The sequence below is a fragment of the Thermobia domestica genome, chromosome 15 (assembly GCF_964235325.1).
Source record: "Thermobia domestica chromosome 15, izTheDome1.hap1.1, whole genome shotgun sequence".
In the NCBI taxonomy this organism is placed as follows: domain Eukaryota; kingdom Metazoa; phylum Arthropoda; class Insecta; order Zygentoma; family Lepismatidae; genus Thermobia; species Thermobia domestica.
The window spans coordinates 191,264,713-191,286,618 of NC_137468.1; the positions used below are offsets into that span (position 1 = coordinate 191,264,713).

At 37.2% G+C, this 21,906-nt stretch overlaps 1 protein-coding gene across 1 annotated transcript in view; it reads left to right on the forward strand.

The window, feature by feature from the left end:
* LOC145671424 (ATP-dependent translocase ABCB1-like) overlaps positions 1 to 16,688 on the forward strand; it is a 190,824-nt gene extending 174,136 nt beyond the window's left edge. The window contains exons 23-27 of the mRNA XM_081740597.1: positions 3,162 to 3,318; positions 4,722 to 4,916; positions 7,719 to 7,925; positions 10,906 to 11,052; positions 16,321 to 16,688. Coding sequence (XP_081596723.1) covers positions 3,162 to 3,318; positions 4,722 to 4,916; positions 7,719 to 7,925; positions 10,906 to 11,052; positions 16,321 to 16,521 — 907 coding nt within the window. The 3' untranslated portion in view covers positions 16,522 to 16,688. The remainder of the gene's footprint in view (positions 1 to 3,161; positions 3,319 to 4,721; positions 4,917 to 7,718; positions 7,926 to 10,905; positions 11,053 to 16,320) is intronic.
* The last annotated feature ends 5,218 nt before the right edge of the window (positions 16,689 to 21,906 follow it).

Sequence of the window (21,906 nt, forward strand, 5' to 3'; positions counted from 1 at the left end):
CTTCACTGTAGGCTTTGTAACCCTACTTTCTGATCAACCCTCGTATTAAACTTCGTTAGCGCTAATTCTGTAGCAATGGTATCATATGTTCTGCGTCTTTCGTTAATGTAAACTTCAAAACTTTATTTCTCACGTCCTTACAAACTCATTTACTGAAAATTATTTAACCGTTAGCTCTAGAAAGTTACTTGAATTTTTTACTAGTTAATGTTACATTTTTTATTTATTTATTTATTTATTTATTTATTTTTATTTATTATTATTTATTATTATTATTATTATTATTATTATTATTATTATTATTATTATTATTATTATTATTATTATTATTTTTTTTTTTTTTTTTTTTTTTTTTTACCGCTAGACTACACTTTTCATGTCAGATAATCCAAACTTAATTTTCAGGCCGAACGAGGCAGACATAAGTCATCAATATAGTCGTGAATAGAATATCAGAACACAAAAATTTCGGAACCAATGTATTCGAGATCAAAAATAAAAATAACTGCCAGGGTGTTTATCGGTCACGAAAGTCATGAAAAAGTCACGAAATTAGAAAACGGTAATGAAAGTCAAGAAATTTAGCTTTTGGGTCATGATTTTTTTTATCTGTACAAATATAAGTACAGACTGGAAAATTTTGTTCTATAAAACGTCAAAATTCACCCCCAAAAATGCCTGTGATTGGCTTTAAACGCTACCAAATCGCAAGCAAAGCACGCTTCTATCGCGTGCGTGAAAATTTGGCCCAAGTCGCACCCAAATTCGCTCTTGATAGTTACTAAATTTAATGGTTTGGTAAAGAAAAGGTCACGAAAAAGTCACGAAATTTCATTTTGGAGTTTTAGTAGACACCCTGACTACGTAATTGAAACTACATTTTTGCGCCCAAAAATGTAGTTATGCCAACAGCAGAAAGGTTATACAAACATTTCATTATTTAAATCAAGATAAATACTTTCTTGGTAGAGTGGGTGTAAATAAAAAAATGAAATGAAATATTTAAGTTTTACGTCCCATGATTATGCCGGTTAGGCATGATGAGAGATGAGTGAAATGGTGGAATGAAGAAAGTGGGAGGAAACGGGAGAACCCTGAGAAAACCCACGAGCACGGTGTTTGTCCACCACAAAGTCCACACGGCGCGAGCTGGGATCGAACCAGGGACCCCAAGCACCGGAGGTGAACGCTCTACCACTGAGCCACCATGCCCGCCTGGATGTAAATAAGTAGTTTTGTGTAAGTAACGTGATAAAATATAGTAGTCTGATTCGATTTACGGTGTCTTATTTTAAGTGTCTGGGCCAGTTGTGATGGGTATAACTTGTGAATACAAATAACCTGAGTAAGTGGTACTAGTCTCATTCGATGGATATAAAAATTCTTGTAATAAGTATTCGGAAAAGTCTAATACAACGAACACATAATGTGTTGTTGTACGACTCTGGACGAATGATAATAGCCACATTTGGTGTGTTATTTGATACGGTGGACGCCAGAGGTACAGTAATACAATGATTCCCAAAAGGTGTGTCGCGACACACTAATGTGTTGCACAGTCCCATGTGGTGGGTAGCGAAAGTTTAGAATTTAAAAATTAATATAATGTCATACAGAAGGCCTCTAAACTTTAAAGAGTACGTTTTATTTTGACCATATACACATTTATAGTGAATTAAAATCAATTTTGAGATAGACTGTGCCAAACAAGGAAGCAACAATGCTCAATTCAACCTGCAGATACCAAGGTACGATATAGAAAACTTCAGAATTATTCTATTATAATTTATACCATTAATAAACAATTCTAATAAGTGTGTTGCAATGTCGTGAAGATTCTGTAAAGTGTGTCATCAATTAAAAAGTTTGGGAACCATTGTAGTAGTAGTAGTTGTTGTGAAATACAGTTACAGAATATGTGTATTGTGGTATCAATACAAGCCAAAAATTGAATTAACACGTATATCCAGGCCCGTATTAATATATTGTGCGCCCCTGTGCTCTAAATAATTTGCCGCCTTCCCGCACAAAACTTGCCGCCCCCTCGAAAACGACGAATATTAAAGTTGAATTAATACTTTTTGGGGTCGCTGAGATGAATACTGACAGTTTTAATCCAATTCAACTTCAAGATCATACTCCATTCTCCAGGGAAGGGCGAGATTTTAAAAGTAATCAAAAACGACAGATATTAGTATTGAATTCATAGTCACTGAGTCGGTGTCAGTTTACATGATGTTCAAGTTCATCCTCACCCCTTGGGGTGGGGGTGGGAGAGGATGACTTTCTGAAAATAATCAGATAAGCTATCTAATTGGTAACTACTATAATTAGAGCGAATTAAACACATTAACATATTTTCTCGCGCTTGCGCGGACCACAACTTTGCCATCCCCTAAGTTCTGCCGCTCTGTGCTCGAGCACAGAATAGCACTTACCTAAATACGGACCTGCGTATATCATATAAAATACAGTTACAGAATATGTGTATTGTGGTATCAATACAAGCCAAAAATTGAATTAATAAATCATGTGAAATACAGTTACAGAATATGTGTATTGTGGTATCAATACAAGCCAAAAATTGAATTAATAAATCATGTGAAATACAGTTACAGAATATGTGTATTGTGGTATCAATACAAGCCAAAAATTGAATTAATAAATCATGTGAAATACAGTTACAGAATATGTGTATTGTGGTATCAATACAAGCCAAAAATTGAATTAATATATCATGTGAAATACAGTTATAGAATATGTGTATTGCTGTATCAATACAAGCCAAAAATTAAATTAATACGTGTATCATATGAAATACAGTTACAGAATATGTGTATTGTGGTATCAATACAAGCCAAAAATTGAATTAATAAATCATGTGAAATACAGTTACAGAATATGTGTATTGTGGTATCAATACAAGCCAAAAATTGAATTAATAAATCATGTGAAATACAGTTACAGAATATGTGTATTGTGGTATCAATACAAGCCAAAAATTGAATTAATACGTATATCATATGAAATACAGTTATAGAATATGTGTATTGTGGTATCAGTACAACTAAAAATGTCGTGAATTTAGGCAATAAAATCGTGATAAATGCAATAATGGTGATTATGATGAAAACTAACACTACGATGTTGATTTTTTTCAGAGTATTTTTTGCTCTTTCCTTTTGTGCTGCTTCTGTCGGACAGAGCTTTATGTTTATTCAGGACTACTCAAAAGCGAAAATGGCGGCTGCACTGATGTTCCAATTGATCGATGAAAAATCAGAGATTGACCCCAGTTCCATTATTGGAATTAGACCAGTAAGGCGAAAAGTTTACTATTTGTGTAAAATAAATAAATAAATGTATAATTTTTACTTTATCTTAGGCAGAGAATTACAATTGCAAAGTTGATTGTGAATGATTATATAAAAAAAAGTTAAAGTAAATTGTTGATTATTTTTGAAATAACTATTACTTATTGTTATACACAATAATTACATCAATTTTATACTAGATAAGCCATTTGCAGTAACATATATAATGACACAAATTGCATTCATAGAACTTACATTACGATCTATATACAGTAAACCATCGATTTAATGGGTCTCTTATCAACAAACTTCGGACAGACTTTGTGTTGTTGAGAGAAATATTATATTTTTTTATTATTTCAGACAGTTTAGATATTTGATTATAAAGAAGCAATTTTTAGCGCGAAAGCAACTGAAAGTTGAGAGGCTTTTTTCACCCTCCTAATACGCAGTTCTAAAGAGGTTTTATTATTAATATCTTATGTACATTAAATATTTTACATTTACATTATTCAACACAATTTCAAGTATAATATCCTATTTTAAATACACAATGTAAATAACATAATTCATGATTTAACGAATTTCCGATTTTATGAACACACTTTCGTCCCAATTAGTACATTAAATGCGAGGTTTACTGTAATAATTTATTTCAAACGTATTGTATAACGTGTTATTTGTTAAAAATGGCATGAAAGGAAGAAAAGTCCGAAAACAATTATAAAAATTACAAATAGAATATAGGATGTTAGTGAACTATACCCACAAACTGAAAGGGGTGATTCCTACATAAAAAAAAAGCATCATATGAGATAAGAGTATGTGGTGAAAAAGTGCATAGTTTCGGAGCTAGGGCTGTTAAAAGTTTTTTTTTTTTTTTTTTTTTTTTAATCACAGCACTTGTTATTCGAAACACGAGAAACCATACGGATGGCAATTCCTGACTTTTTCGGCTTCCCGCCGACGGATTCCATTTTCATTGTCGTGTAGGCTTAAGTTTTGCCTACTTTGGACCCATCTTGAAATCACACCATATCAGAGAATTCTGCTGAGAGCATGTCTGGGAATTATACTCTGTAACACTCATTGCACATTGATGAAAAACGTATTTTTGAATGGTGTATGTGGTCTGCCACTTCACGGTTTCTAGTGGTCGAAATGCGTCTTGCAAAGTATTGATTAAACTCTTTTGGATAGCCCTACCTCTAAAACTATACATCCACAGGTCCAAGGTTTCTTTCTTTCTTTCTTTCTTTCTTTTTTTGTTATTTCAATGTAAGGAATCACGTTTTACAGTTCGTCGGGATAGTTCCTTAGCACCCTGCATATATTATATATAGGATCATAATTTTGATGATTATTGAAATAAAGCATCCATCTATCAACTTCTGTATTTCTCTTCAGGATATCAAAGGTAAAGTAAGTTTTTGTGATGTCCACTTCCGATATCCAACTCGACCTAACGTCTCTGTTCTCCAAGGCATGAACTTTACTGTACAACCAGGTCAAACTCTGGCATTGGTTGGTAGCTCAGGATGCGGGAAGAGTACAGTTGTTTCTTTGATCGAAAGGTTCTACGATCCTCAGTCTGGACAAATAGTAAGTAGAATTATTTCATACTTTTAAAAATACATTGAATAAATTCCTTTATTACAAATACGAACATATTGTAAAGTTCTCCCTATATAGGGGTAGGTAGAACTTGGTAGAGTGAAAGTTATAGGTCTGAAATCCTTTCCCTCTACCGGTTTATTATAAAAATCCACTATAAACAGTATTTTTACAGAAATGTTACAATCATGTAAATCCTCTAATGTAAGGTTGGAATGGGTGTCCCTTCGACCTGACAGTCTCGGGAAGGATTTCTCAGTAGTGAACTACGTGAGGAGGTGTAGGACACTCTGCTCTACTGCAAGCGGAGAGGGGTTAGGTTCCCGACAAGGCTCCATTGGAAACCAGGCTGGGTTGTGATTAGGATTCTCTTGCTGCTCAACTGCAAGCAGAAAGAGAGGTAAAGCCTTCCACAAGGCTCCACTGCAAGCCCAGAAAGGGGATTTGACCAATGGCAGACTGCGACTGTTCGTGAAACCCTCTCCGTTATATAGCGCTCCAGGTAAAGCGATGGCGCTGCTGTTCCCTCTTCGTCATGTGATCCATGGTGTCGCTGTTGTCTCCGTAGTCTGCAACTTGTAGTACTCTATTCCATCGTAAGGTGCACGTGGTTGTTGTTTATAAACAGAAACACGTGTGGAATGTTTATAAGCACAAGCGCATAGTACGTTACAGTATATTTTTATCGTTATTTTCTGGACACTCAAAAGAAAGAGAAAAAAGTTGTCGTGATCAATGAATGAGAATAACTAAATAAACTTTAAATTTAGGTAAATTAACTGGTCTACATTTGATTCTCATATTTTTCATTAAGAGCCATGTTATTTACTTGTCGAAAAGTCGAAAGTCATAAGAATATCTCGTGAAAATGCGCCCTTACGAGTCAGAGTAGAACAAAGATAATTTCAAGAGGTTCATAATTTCAAGTATCTGGGAAGTATTCCCACGAGAGACGCTTACTGCACCAAAGAGATCAGGTCAAGAATTGTCATAGCCGAAGAAACATTCAACAGGAAAAGGTCACTCTTAACTATTCTCTGTTCAGCGTAAGCTCTAAACTCCAATAAACAAAATATTTGTATCCTACCGCTTGTCAAAAATACGATTGGCTAGTGATGTATCACTTCCACTCCCCACGAGGAGGAGCAAGTTATACACGTACATTTTGACAATACTGTCTCGTGTTTTCCAGATACTTAGGGCAGCAGCAGGAAAGAAAACTTCTTGAAAGATTAAAAAAAAAAAAAAAAAAGTTTAAATTTAACTGGTAAGCAATTGTTGCTTAGTGAGTAAAGGTTTCTCTTGTTGGTGTTTCACCACAACACTCGCGGAACCGGGATTCATCTGAGACATCTTTCAGATTTAAAAGCAGGACACGCCTCTACAGTTGAATTGGCGCCATAATTACTGCGCATGCTTAGTGTTTATTTCTATTGTTTCATTAACCACACTTGATTGCAGTATTATTAGAATAATCCGTAATATATTTATGTCATTTATAATAATGTAATTGTTTTATATGGAGCTTCATTGTAAAAGTGATAATCAAATTATATGAACTATTTTGCGGAGGACGACAAGCGTCGGTAGGCCAACAGCAAATCAGCGAGATTTATTTTCACGTGGCTTTGTTTATCGTAGTTTAAAACTTAGGCCAAACAGGGTTTAGCAGGCTTAATATTGGACTAAGGAATAAATCTGTCAAGTGCTATATATGGAGCATTGGACTGTATTGTTCACAGACCTGGACACTAAGAAAGTTAGAGAAGAAATATTTAGAAAGCACCGAAATGTGGTGGTGGAGGAAAATGGAGAAGATAAAAATGGACAGAGAGAGCAACAAACGAAGATGTTTTAAAACGGATAAGAGAGAAGAGGACGCTTCTAGCCAGCATCTACGAAGACGAACTGGATTGGATACATCTTGCGAAGAAATTGTCTTCTTCATACCTCCATAGAAGGAAAGATGGAAGGAAAGCGAGGAATAGGAAGAAGAACACAACTGATCAATGATTTGAAAAACAGAAAAAAATATTGGGAATTAAAAGAGGAAGCTGAAGATCGAGAAACGTGGAAGAAACATTTCCAGGCACAAGTCTTTAAAAAAAATCTCATTAGTCCCATTATCTGCCAAAAGGCAGAATATTTAATAATAATAATAATAATAATAATAATAATAATAATAATAATAATAATAATAATAATAATAATAATAATAATAATAATATCTAATTGTCTTGGAAACACACTCAATCTTTAGTATACATGATCATGCCATACACGTAGTTAAAACTCCCCAAAGACGGCCAGATTTTGCTAACCTTAGAAACTCATGATATCGAGAAAGAGCTGTACATATATTCTACCTTACTTGCTCCAACCGGACATATTGTCTGAAAACTTCTTGTGTATACTGTATGCTGTATTCTTCAAGATTTTCTCCTTCTTATATTATTATTATTATTATTATTATTATTATTATTATTATTATTATTATTATTATTATTATTATTATTATTATTATAAGTAGTATGTTAGTTGCTGTTATGGAAAATCAACCAACCAAGATACCATTTGCTATTTAACGGTCTATAATTTTCTTATACAGTGTACATAAATTAATAATGATAATAATAATAAAACTTTTCGAGCGAAATATAAACTATCAACAGCATTGTATTCAGTGTTCATAATTTGAGAGAAATTTCCCTAATCCTAATTTACCATCTGCTTATCCGGTTATGGCCTTATACTGATGTCTGTTTTAATCTATTTTATTATTATTTTCAGTTAGTGGATGACTGTGATATCAGAACTATAAATATTGCATTTCTTCGGAGTCAAATTGGCCTTGTAACACAAGAACCTGTTCTCTTTGATTGCACCATCAGAGAAAACATTGCGTATGGTGCAAAGGGGCCGTACACACCGTACGATGACATTGTTAAAGCAGCAAGGATTGCTAACGCACACGAATTCATCATCAATCTTCCACAGGTAATGTACAAATATTTTTATTTTCGTTTTCTGTTTTATATGATAATTTCCCATAAAAGGTTTCTGAGAAAAGAAAGATACTATTTGGAATTAGTACAATAGACGTTTCTTTCAGTGGGGGAGCTGACTACGTGGAATCAGTACAAAAGATCTTTTCTTTAGTGGGGAACTCGACTACTTGTGATCAGTACAATAGACCTTTCCTTCAAAGGGAACCCGGCTACTTGGGACCAATACAATAGACTTTCCCTTACGTGGAGAACCCGACTATTTGGGATCATTACAATAGACTTTTCCTTTACTGAGGGACCCGAGTACTTGGAATCAGTACAATAGACATTTCCTTTAGAGGGGACTCGACTATTTGGGATCAGTACAATAGACTTTTCCTTTAATGAGGGACCCTAGTACTTGGAATCAGTACAATAGACATTTCCTTTAGAGGGGACTCGACTATTTGGGATCAGTGCAATAGACTTTTCCTTTAGTAAGGGACCCGAGTACTTGGAATCAGTACAATAGACATTTCCTTTAGAGGGGACTCGACTATTTGGGATAAGTACAATAGACTTTTCCTTTACTGAGGGACCCGAGTACTTGGAATCAGTACAATAGACATTTCCTTTAGAGGGCACTCGACTATTTGGGATCAGTGCAATAGACTTTTCCTTTAGTAAGGGACCCGAGTACTTGGAATCAGTACAATAGACATTTCCTTTAGAGGGGACTCGACTATTTGGGATCAGTACAATAGACTTTTCCTTTAGTGAGGGACCCTAGTACTTGTAATCAGTACAATAGACATTTCCTTTAGAGGGGACTCGACTATTTGGGATCAGTACAATAGACCTTTCGATTAGTGGGGACCCGACTAGTTGGGATCTGTACAATAGACTTTTCCTTTAGTGAGGGACCCGAGTACTTGGAATCAGTACAATAGACATTTCCTTTAGAGGGGACTCGACTATTTGGGATCAGTACAATAGACTTTTCCTTTAATGAGGGACCCTAGTACTTGGAATCAGTACAATAGACATTTCCTTTAGAGGGGACTCGACTATTTGGGATCAGTGCAATAGACTTTTCCTTTAGTAAGGGACCCGAGTACTTGGAATCAGTACAATAGACATTTCCTTTAGAGGGGACTCGACTATTTGGGATAAGTACAATAGACTTTTCCTTTACTGAGGGACCCGAGTACTTGGAATCAGTACAATAGACATTTCCTTTAGATGGCACTCGACTATTTGGGATCAGTGCAATAGACTTTTCCTTTAGTAAGGGACCCGAGTACTTGGAATCAGTACAATAGACATTTCCTTTAGAGGGGACTCGACTATTTGGGATCAGTACAATAGACTTTTCCTTTAGTGAGGGACCCTAGTACTTGGAATCAGTACAATAGACATTTCCTTTAGAGGGGACTCGACTATTTGGGATCAGTGCAATAGACTTTTCCTTTAGTAAGGGACCCGAGTACTTGGAATCAGTACAATAGACATTTCCTTTAGAGGGGACTCGACTATTTGGGATCAGTACAATAGACTTTTCCTTTAGTAAGGGACCCGAGTACTTGGAATCAGTACAATAGACATTTCCTTTAGAGGGGACTCGACTATTTGGGATCAGTACAATAGACTAGAATTAGACTTGCAGTTAAAGTTTATATGGCTTGAGTTTTAGGTTAAACTGTAGCATAGAGCCTCGGTGCTGAAAAAGAATCTTAGAAATAATCCGTCGTGGCTATATTAAGGATTAAGGGGGGGAAGATTAGATTTCTGGGCTTTCGGCATCTATAGTCACGTTAGCTCGTCACACATATGAGGAATAACGTCCCTCGCCGATCACACTATCCGAGGAATTGGACAGGAAGAAAGGAATGGGGAAAGAAGAAAGCTGCCTGAGACCATTATGTTAGTTCTATCCCGGCACTTGTCTGGTATGAATGAGGAAAGCCCCACTCAGGATGGATGGCTTGAAAAAGCTGTTACACCTTTCGACCGAGTGTCCCCACCGCGAATCGAATCCTGAACCGCTTATACCAAAGGCAAGAGCGTTAGCGATTGCGCAACGCTGGGCCACGCGTGGCTATACTAATACTCACTTTAGGTTGAAAGTAAACGCATATCTTGGGAAACCCTGTATAAAATAATGATTCTGTTAATTCTTTCCACACTCCAAAGACATTAGTTCAATTCAATTAACATAATACTTGATGCAGAAGAAACGTACTTTTCCTTATAAATAACAATAAGTACAGTTCAGTCATATAAAAATCAAACCATGTAATAAGTTAAAAGTGCAGTGTTCATTCAACTGGTACTTTCATTTAATAAAGCAAATACTGTGAGCCAAGGTGTTAGTGCTAAAATTCATTCTAGCACTAATATCGTCTAATTTTAAGTTTTTATTATATATTTCTAAGTGTTAGTATTAATCTGATTTTAAATTAGTATAGACATATACCACCTTATGCAAAGTCGTTTTGACGTATGATTAGCGTCATACTAAAGGCCCGACCACTGCAAGTATATGTTAGTCCAACTCTTTAATATGGCACTAATAACGCGTCAAAACGACTCTGCATAAGGTCCATACTGATTAAGCTAACAATGAAAATTAAGCAATTTGCTAACATATCTATGAAATTGTATTTGACGTACCTATATTCTGATTGTAAGATAGCAATGAAAATGAAGTAATATTCGGTTATTTATGAAATTGTGAATGTATGTTGACGAATCTATATTCTCATTGTAAATGAGCAATGAAAATTAAGCATGCTAGAATATGCATACGTGAAATTATGACTGTTGACGCACATGAAGTTTTGATATGTTTTTCTGATATATAGCAGTTCTTTTTAGATATAATGTCGATCATATTCTGGCATTTCTATATTCTGATTGTAAATTAGCAATGAAAATAAAATAATCTCTAGAATTGTGGATTTTGTTGACGTATTTCGGACTACTTTCAGGGCTATGATACGATAGTTGGAGAGCGTGGAACGCAGTTGTCTGGTGGCCAAAAGCAAAGAGTGGCCATAGCCAGGGCACTTATCAGAGACCCTAAAATATTGCTTCTTGACGAAGCCACATCTGCGCTCGATACTCAAAGTGAGAAGGTAAGTAACCAGCAACAGTAACTTGCTTATATTGCTTGGACCATGAATTGAATTGCACCTTATATTTGTATTTACTGTTTCCTATGTTAGTTAATTTTTGTTTACTATATGTATACGCTTTGTGTGTGTAAGAACATATGTAAGAAGCGGCAAATAATCATCCATGTACTTTACTTTTAAGTAAAGTACATGGATGATTATTTGCCGCTTGTTTATTTGTTTTTGATACTTCTTTACATAGAATTCTCCCAACGAATGGGACTCATATCTTAGGTAGAAATCTACTGAGAAAATCACAGATTGGGCATATGGCCAGAATGTTTGTTTTCGATGCGCGTGGTAGTAATTTCAGACCCTGCTAGGAGTACATCGCCTCGTTGCGGTTAAAGCTAAAGGCAAACAGAAATAAAAAATATCTTTTTTCACAAAATTCTTCACAATTCAACCATATTTAAAAGCTCTTAGTAAAACAACCATCAATGTATTAAACAGACATAGTACTATGGGTTGCGTTAGGACTGCTTAAACAATTCTTTAGTACAAAAATTAACGATACATTTACATTAAGGACAAAATTACTGACCATTTAATTCTACTAATAACCAAATGTCTGGGATTTAGGGGAATTAGGATTTAATTTTTAGGCTTTCGGCATCTATGACCATTTAGCCCGTCACGTTTGAGGGATAACGTCCATCGGCGATCATACGACTAGAGGAAAGGGAAGGAAGGGAACGGCCTGGGACCTATAAGTTAGGTACAACCCCGACATTTGTCTGGTGTGAATGAGGAAAACCCTCATTCAGGGTGGCTGGTCTCAAAAAGCTTTTTACACTTTTTTTTCGAGCGAGTGCCCCCACCGGGAATCAAACCCGGGACCGTGTCTAAAATTATTTACCGATACATATTTACTTAAAGAATTAAAAAAAAAAAATTTCAAGACGTGATTTTATTAAGTATTCTTTGCTCCAAAAGAGAGTTAATTTACATTTTTAAATATTTATATATTCTTTTCCTACTTGACAATTATACATATTTTAATTTTTCTCTTTATTAATTGATGCATGCGACGAACAACGTAAGAAACGCTACAGAGCAAACTGTGCATAAGAGGTAATTTAAACGTCTTTTCTCATTTTGCCCCCACCTAAAACGGTCTGTGTATGTGTCTCATTGTTCCACTCAACTTCGTACAAACAAGAGATTACAGTAATAACTGAGAATCTCTTTTTCACCAGTATCTTGATGTCCACTCAGAATCCCAGCTTTAATCAAGTTGGCGCTTGTCCCGATTTTCGTTCGAAGGTTGAATCATTCTTTCTCCTGGATCCTAAGAAACTAACAATACGTCCAGTTAATTTTATATTCCTTTAAGTACTAAGCTGCTGGCAAACACAATTACACGATTTTGCATTTCAGTGTATCGCCTAGCTGCAAGTTACACAAGTACTTTTCTGTTTTTCATTTTTTATTTCTTTCGTACTACTACTCCTTATCTGATGAAACATTTAGCGAAAGTAGTAATAATGTACCTCTCTTGTGTACTAACGTGTAAACTATCTTCTGATAAGCAATTTGCTTCCTATACCAGCTGCGAGATTAATTTATTCCAACCAATCACACCTTGGGCGACATCTTTAACTAGTAGGGTGCGCTTCGTGTATTTAGTCATTGGTTGTAATTGTTTTCTCTTAAAATTTTAATTTTGGTCCAAGATTTCGATCCAATATAGATATATGCTTTTAGTTGAATCCGAAAAGCTCTTAGTATGCCTTAACAACACAGTAATTACCATAATATATTGCATCTGTTATCGACTATTTTCTTTTGGAAGAATCAACTATCATTCGTCCGATTCTCAGTGTTGCCAACTTACAATGATTTTTCACTTTTCCTATAAAAATGGTTCTCAAACAGATGTCATTTCAAAACAGCTAAAGTGTTCATTATGTCTCTCTCACTTACTCTCTCTCTCTCACACACACACACATACACAAAAACAGTTCTACTCGCTGTTTTTATTTAAGATATTAGGTTCCATATATTTCATTACAAATGAGGAAGTGGTCAAGATTAAAAAAAAAAAGAAAGAAAGAGAGAGAGAGAGAGAGAAATTAAACAGGATAAAAAACTATTTCACAGATTCATTACGAAGTAGTGTAGTGTATGAAGGATGATTCTTCATGTACGTCTAATAATTCGTACACCGCCTTTTAAAAACGCGATCAGATTGAATGAGCATTTAAGAGATGCGAAAACTGAATGTTCGGTGCCAGACTTCTCAAAACATCAGAAAAAAATCTTAAGTAAGTAAGAACTTCATAATGTTGGATAGAAAGCTTCATAAATGTTGTTATTCTTTTTCGCTTATCTGCGGAGAAATTAAAAGGAAAGTACTATATGAATGTTAGATTGCGTTTCTTTATTCCTATGTTAAAGTGAACGGTTTCTTAACATTTGATGAGTGAGATGTCAATAGAATCTTCATAGTTTCACGACTGATAATTGGTATATGGTGTCATATTTTCTATTGGATATCAAATGGAAAGATAAAACATATTTAATGGCGAGGATTCAAAACATATTTAATGGGCATTTTATTACGTATAACAAAGGAAATAAACGAATGAATCCTCTATTCAATAAATAACTAAAGTCAGTAGTTCTCAATTTCTTAAGAAATGATCAATTGCTTGTTTCAAACATTATCTCGCCTCTAATGGAAAAGTAGAAGGAACTCAATATTTTGAATGGGAACTATGAGTACAGTCATCCATATAAGTACCTAGACCCCAAGTAATGGAATTATAACAGTCAGGGGTCCAGATACTTATGTGAGTGACTGTACAACTGCACGTTTTTTAGATCCGATAGTGAGCTCCCTCGTCGCTATGGGTAGCGCGTATCTTTCGCGCAGGAGACCCTGGTTCGATTCCCAGTGTTAGCTCATATGTTCCGGGATCCCACGTTACGCTGTTGGCCCATGTCTCACAGAGCCTCGTTGCTGAGAAGGATGCTAAACTCTAAAATTCAACCATGCATGGATATGGTAGTGGGTTCATTAAGCCAAGAGAGCACAGGTAAGAGTGGCTCTAATTTCAACATTTTATGTTGGTTCACAGGTAGCAGAAACGTTAGGAGTTAGTTGTGGCAACGGTAGCTTTTGGGCCATTAATGTAAACTCTCTGATATACAAAGGACGAAGAAGGATCCAGTCACGATTAGCTGTAATTTAGAGTGGCAGAAGATATTGAACGTATGGCTCTACCGTACTTCCTGCTTATCCGTGTCTACTTCTATATACTAGTTCAAAGATTCAGGAGAGAGAAAATGGCTTCTGTTCCTGCTACCACAAGCCCATGCCATTTTATTTTTTATTTCCTTGTTTTCTTCCTGAAGTTTATTTCTTCATTTGTTAGTATAATGGACGACAGCGACAAACTATAAGAGTGATTCTTCACATTAAAATAAAAATAGTTCGTACAGACCTGTAGGGAAAAGTGCATAATTTCAGAGCTAGGACCGTCCAAAATCGTGAAAAATTACATTGCAACATATGTTATTTCGAACACGACAGACTGTGGAGTAACGGGTCTATATTAGCGTAAAGGAAGTCTCACTTAGCAACCCAAAAATGTATATTTCAGCAGCGCAACGAATTCCCTACAGAGCGTAATTTTCAGACATACTCTGAAGAGAAATCTCAAATATGTACGACTTAGAGCTAAGTCCAAAGTAGATAAAAGGTAAATCTTGACAGCAGTGAACACGTAATGAGTCGGCAGGAAGTCGGAAATGTTAGAGATCGCCAGCTTCGCGGTTCCTCATATCATGAATAACGCATGCTGCAGTGTATTGTTTCACGCTTATATTTGTAAAAAAACGTGAAATATATTGTAAAACAATGTAACACAGCGCGCGTTATTTCCACATGAGGAACCGCGAAGCTGGCGATCTCTAACATTTCCGACTTCCCGCCGACTCATTGCGTGTTCACGTGCTGCTGGATTTACGTATAAGCTTAACAAGATACAGCTTAGGGCCCCACTCTTTTGAGAGCCCTTTAAAAAACTAAAGGAGAAAAAAACTAGACATATATAAAATATTTTCCAAATATAAGATTAAAAGCAAACAAAAGAAAACCTACCCAAAGCAACAGTGTTTTGTGTTGTGCAGGCTTGTATAATGTAACTAATGGACCTCCTCCTGCTAGCCTGCTCCATAAAATATCAATAATTTGCTCATTTCTGTATATAGGATGCCTGCGTTCTGTATGGACTGTTGTTGACAAAGGGACAGCTGGATATATAAAGAACCCCATTATCTTCAATAGCTTAGGGTTTCATCAAACTTTTATCCGTTTGTGCTATCAGGGTTTACCTTTGGTCTACTTTGGAACCACATTTAAGTCAAAGTATACTTGACATTTCCATTGGAAGCTCGTTTGGGAATTATGAACGGTAGGGAATCCCATGCTCACGCATTGCATATGCTAAAATACGCATTTTTAGATGGCGGGGCCGCGGTGGCTCAGTGGTAGAGCGTTCACCTCTGGTGCATGAGGTCCCGGGTTCAAACCCTGTTCCCATCAAGTGAACTTTATGGTGGACAAACACCGTGTGCGTGGGTTTGCTCGGGGTTCTCCCGTTTCCTCCCACTTTCTTCATTCCATCATTTCATTCATTTCTCATAATCACCGTCTCCTTTAGCCTAGCTGGCATAACCGTGGGATGTAAAACTCAAAATTTCATTTCATTTTTAGATGGTGTATGTTTGAGTTTCTTATTGCTGACATGGACCGTCACTCCACGGTTTTTCGTATTCGAAATAAAGCATATTGCAATGTAGTTTTTCCACGTTTTGGGATGGCCTAGCTCTGAAGCTATGTACTTTTCCCCACACGTCCATATGAACCTTTTCGTGTGGATAGTCATGGTATGTGATGTTCAAATACTAAATCCTTTGCAAAAAAACTGCTTTTCGCTATCTGTTACCGTTTTCGATCTATGGAGATAAACGATGAAACCGGAAATGAATAATTTCAATTACTTCCGGTTTGAACAGAGAATAACCAGTAGAGATGAACCCCATCCATGGGACGTTGAATCGATTGCAAGAAACGGCATCTCGGTATCTCTTACCGTTTTTGATCCGATGTAACATTTACCTTATTAATTGCATCTATAAGAGTTTATGTAACGTTTACCTTATTGATGGCGTCTATATCAGTTTAGCAAAAGGTTAACCTCTTTTTTTCTTCTTTTACAGGTAGTTCAAGAAGCCCTTGACAGAGCCCGTGAAGGGAGAACTTGTATAATCATAGCTCATCGCTTGTCAACTATTCAAAATGCCGACTGCATTGCCGTCATCAACAAGGGTAAAATAGTGGAACAAGGGACTCATGATATCTTGTACGAGAAGAAAGGCCTTTACTATGAACTCATCAAACGACAAAAAGTGCATCACTGACTTTGCGGCGTAATAGGTGGTCCTTCTTCAGCTATTCTCTGTATTATTTTATAAGCTTCTATGAATTTTATGGACATTATTTTTTTTAAAAAATCGTTTTTGGAGAATTTTCTAACACGAAGATAAAATGTTACAAAAGCGAAACAATAAAGACGTTTCTTATTCTATTTATTTTGTTTTTTCGTTTATTAAGAGAAATTCAAATGTGTTAGATTAAAAACAAATTTCTTTCTTAAATTCAACTAGACACATTCTAAATACCGTAAGACGAGGTTACTTTGCACATCAGGGGAACTTTGCACAAAATATGAAAAGAGTTGCACAGTCTCTGTAGGCAAAACCATCAACTGTAAAGAGAAAGTTTCAACTCCACTGTAAGATAGAACATCTAACTGTATTTTGGCTATAATATTGGCGGTTAACATCAGTTCTAATTATCCGGAAGGTTTGTTGTTGTGGGGTGTGGAAAGCAGTCATTGTAAAGGATGAAAAAATTTTAAAGGTATCACCTACAAGAATTTTCATCAAAGTTAAGTCAGTTTCGTAGAATACTACTGTGTTTAACCCGAGGAAGCCCAGGAGGTGCCTCAGAGGCACCCTGGTCCACTTTTAATGCAAATATTCTTAATAGATATTTCGTCACGTGTCTTCCGCTCTAGAATTCTCCTATCTCTTTGGAAAATACCCCTTGATTGAGTTGTTCATACGTTTTCTTATTTGACTTCAGAAAAAAAATAGGGTTATTTTTTACATTGACGTAAAGGCCCAAGGGGTGCCTCGGAGGCACCCTAGTCAATTTTTAATGCCATTATTCTTAATAGATATTTCGTCCCGTGTCTTCAACAAATATCAAGGAAGTTTGCAAATTGTATTGAAACCAGAATAGGCAACCGAGGTCATGCAACTTCTCTCTTTCGGGATTTTGTTAAGTCATGCCTCCGCATCGTAAATTTTCAAATGGTATGATGGCTCAGTAATACAGCGCTCACACCTCGCATCATATTCCAGGTCCCTGATTCGATCCCAGGCCATTTGAGTTTGTGGTGGACAATATCGTATCTGTGGGTTCTCTCTGACTTCACATGTTTCCTTCCACATTTTTTTTTAAAAAAATAATCATACCCTTTCATGTTTTCCGTCTTCTGCAGCCTACAGAGCATAAAAAAAAGTCTTCTGGTCTACGTCCATTTTGCTGACTGGATACATATGATTGTCCTTTATTATTATTTCGAAATTGGTAAACCCCAAAATCCTTTTTTTTTCCTCGATCACGTCAAATTTCTTAGCAAAACGGAAATTTATCCAATACTAGCCTGCATATATTTTAATCACGCTCGAGCCTAGCCATAGATGCTAAATACACGGTTCTGATTGGTTGAAGTTATCAATTTCTCGCCACATAGCATACATATAGCACAAATCAAACGCCAACTGCTTGTGGTCCTCGTGGCCGAGCATGCTAGCGCAGGACTAGTAATGAAAATCGCTTTTGGTGTGGGTTCAAACCCGGCCCAAGGAGTTTTTATTTTTTTAAATAATTTTCGTGACACTTTTATCATTAAAACAAGATAAAAATAATACTCATTGACCCTTATACGTAATATATAATACAAAAAACGTTATTTACTTACGTTACGAAACATAGCTGAGCGAACGAAGGGGATTAGAAGTTCTGCAAGGCTCGTTTTGTTCCACCCTGACCCCCATGATAATACAGGTGACATTACGTAACACTCGGGTGGTGCAACTTTGATGTAAATCTAACCTCACTCGCTTCCTTGTGACAGACTTAAAACAGTTGGCTAGGGTTGAGCGTGAAAATAAATATATTCTACTAGCCTATGCTTCCACGAGTTACAGTGAACAATATTTTCCTTCTCTTCGTCTCCCAGTTCGCAAAATCCTGTCTTATCTAGAACCTAGGATGCAAGGAGAATCTGTATACGAAATTTCGAGTGTCTACCCTTAATACTGTAGTTTCCGAGATTTGTTGAGTGAATCAGTGAGGGACAGTGCATTTATTCTTTTATACACAGCGTTCAAAAAGTCTCTATACACCTGAATCGTGGCAAGTCAAAGTCGCATTCAAAGTTACATGAAATAAAATTTTATGCGAAGGTTTGCAACACTGCTATATTATCGCCTTGCGTGAAGTTCCTTTCTTAGATTCCAGTCTGCAAAGTGACGTTGAAGTGATTGTTGCATCTAGTTAGCAGTCTCTGAAACAATGGTGTTAACTTTGGAATAACGAATATTCCTGGTTGAACATGTGTTCCGTGAACAAGGTGAGTACAAACAGACAGTCAAAGATAAGTTTGCAGCTAGGTTTCCGGATACACCTGTTCCGAATCGTCACACTGTAAGGGCAATGATCGATAAATTTAGAGACATTGGAACGGTAATGGATTATGATCGAAGTGGTAGACCGTCAGTGCTCGATGAAGAAAATATGCTACACATATCGGATGCAATGCAACGTAGCCCCCATAAACCACTTCGAAAAATTGCCCAGGAAGAAGCAATAAGTGTTGGTACGGCACAAAAGGCGGTTCGTAAGAAACTGCGTCTTATCCCGTATAAGGTGAGAGCGGTGCAGGAGTTACTTCCTCCCGACAGTGTAAAACGAGTGCAGTATTGTGAATGGTTTACACGGTTTGTTATGGACAAGTCTGATGAGGCCTGGTTCCATTTATCAGGTTACGTCAATGCCCAGAACTCGCGTTTGTGGTGTGCAGAAAACCCACATGTCATACATGAAGTTCCTCTGTATGACCAGAAGGTAGGAGTGTGGATTGCAATATTCAGAAGAAGAATAGTCGGCCCCATATTTTTCAGACCAACAATAGATTCAACTTGTTATTGTGAAATTATTCACCAGTTCATGGGAGAACTAACGGAAGACGAAATTCGTAATGCTTGGATACAACAAGATGGCGCTACAGCACATACAGCTCGCCAATCCATGAGATTACTCCAAAATGTTTTTGGAGATCGAATAATTTCAAAGGGATTGTGGCCACCTCGGTCTCCTGACTTGTCTCCTCCGGATTTTTACTTCTGGGGTTATGCAAAGAATTCTGTTTATAAAGGGAACCCTCACACGCTACAAGAACTCGAAACAGCTATTCGAGATTTTACTCATAGCATTCCACATGAACAACTTGTGAGAGTATTTGAGAACAAGAAGAAATGTGCGCAAGCATGTTTGGAGGCTCATGGGGGACATTTCCAACATTTGCTGTGAAAATGTGTGTATACAGGGTGTTTAATAAGTAATGGTCATAAATTAAACCATAGATAGTACATGCCGAAACTAATAAAAAAGTCTTAGTAAACATGTGTCCGCAAACGCTTCGTAACGGAGATAGGAGCTGTCGAAAGTGTGAGAAAATGAAGTTTAGAGGCGAATATCTCAAAAAAGTATGAATCGGACTGAGGGCGGTCCAATGAATGACTATCACAGTCAGACCTGTGCAGAGCTGCAGAAATGCATGGTTGACAACTCTGAAGTAAGCGCGCAAGGGATTCCCCAAAGAAACGAAGGATTCCCGGAAAATTGTCCAAGGAAAGGGCAATTGAACATTGAGGGCGAGTCCTATCCACCAATAATTCATAAGTCGTGGTACCAGGTCGAAAGCTCGAAAAGATACAAAATGGCGGACAATGTTTACGTGCCGTGTGTGGTTGCATAACCAGGAGGAAATGAGAGAGACAATCGAAGAAAGATGCTGGTGCATGTTGTGAACTACTTCAGAGTACATTCCTAAGACGAATGCACATGTACAGAGTAGTCCTTTACTGTACCAATACCAAGGTAAAACAAACGATGCACGAAAATGTATGGAATGACCGAAAGGAACACTGGTAAAACATGCAAGCCAGCTGGAAATACTGATTCGGGATTGCAACAGACGTTGAGCTTACATTTGGTGCATGATGTTGCGGGTCAAATCCGCTGAAGTGGCCACTGAATACCGTGGTTCTGATCTCAGATTTTCCAAATTGTAGATCCCGGCCTTCGAAGCTCCTAAGCTCGTTTAAAGCAACAATAACTCAATTAATCGAGCGCCTGTAGGTTGGTCATTATTTGGTTCGTCTCCTGTACATATACGTAAAGAAAAAACTGTGCACACAGTTCTTGTCAATCAGCTGGTAAGCCAGGAAATATGGAATGGAAGAACACTACATTGTTTTGATTACAGACGTGAATTGGAAACACGCTTGCCTTTCCACGTTTGTTTATTATGTTGCCTGAAGGGTTCTGCTACAGGTCTACATGCTTTCGTCGTACCGGAGTAGTCGCTTGGGAGAATGATTTAGAGTGTAGATGTTTGTTATCTTTACTTGTTTTTCTCGCATACAGTGAATGTAGTACTTCTGTGTGTTGAAGAGGTGTCAAATGCATGTGCCTTTAGAGTGTTGTGGATGTACTTACTTCACCGTATTGCGGGGAACAGGGCAATAGTTTCAGTAGTGTTGCAAAGCCACGGTAATACTATTGTGTAGTGTTAATTAGTGTGTTGCTAAATTATTGTTTACCTTGCCATTGATACAATGTACACTAATATTGTTTATGCTGACATGCACTTCATGTACGGCAAAGCAAACGGGAATGCGGTAGAGGGCGCTAGGTTATATCGCGAGACTTTCCCTACAAGACAGCAACCAGACCGAAGAACATTCATCAGAATACATCAGCGGCTACGAGAACATGGGAGCTTTACACATTGTTCCAGACCGGGAAGGCCAAGGACAGTACGTACCCCGAATTAGAGGAACGCGTGCTACAGGCAGTGGGCGAAAACCCAGGAACGAGCACAAGATCTGGAACCTGCCAAACGCGTATCCAATGCTCTCGTATGGCACATTCTCCATGAACAGCAGTTGTACCCATACCATCTGCAACGTGTCCAACCTGTGACCCCCACAGATTTTCTGGTTAGAATGCAGTTTTGTCAGTGGCTTCGCAGACAAATTACTGGCAATACTCATTTCACTGATGGCGTCCTATTTACTGATGAAGCACAATTCACCCGGGATGGCATTGTAAATTTTCACAATGCTCATGTCTGGGCCCCTGAGAATCCACTTGCAATAGTGGAGTTAGGATATCAGCATAGGTTTTCCTTAAATGTGTGGGTAAGACTCTTAGGTGATCAGCTCGTAGGACCATTCTTTCTTCCTAATGCATTAACTGGGATCTCATATTTGCGATTTCTCCAACACGATTTGCCGCTTCTACTCGAAGATATACCTCTCGATAGGCATCAGCGACTGCGGTTTATGCATGATGGAGCGCCAGCACATTTCTTTAACCGTGTCAAAGAACATTTACATGTCCGTTTTGGAGAAAGTGGAAGGACGTGGGGATCCTATTGCTTGGCC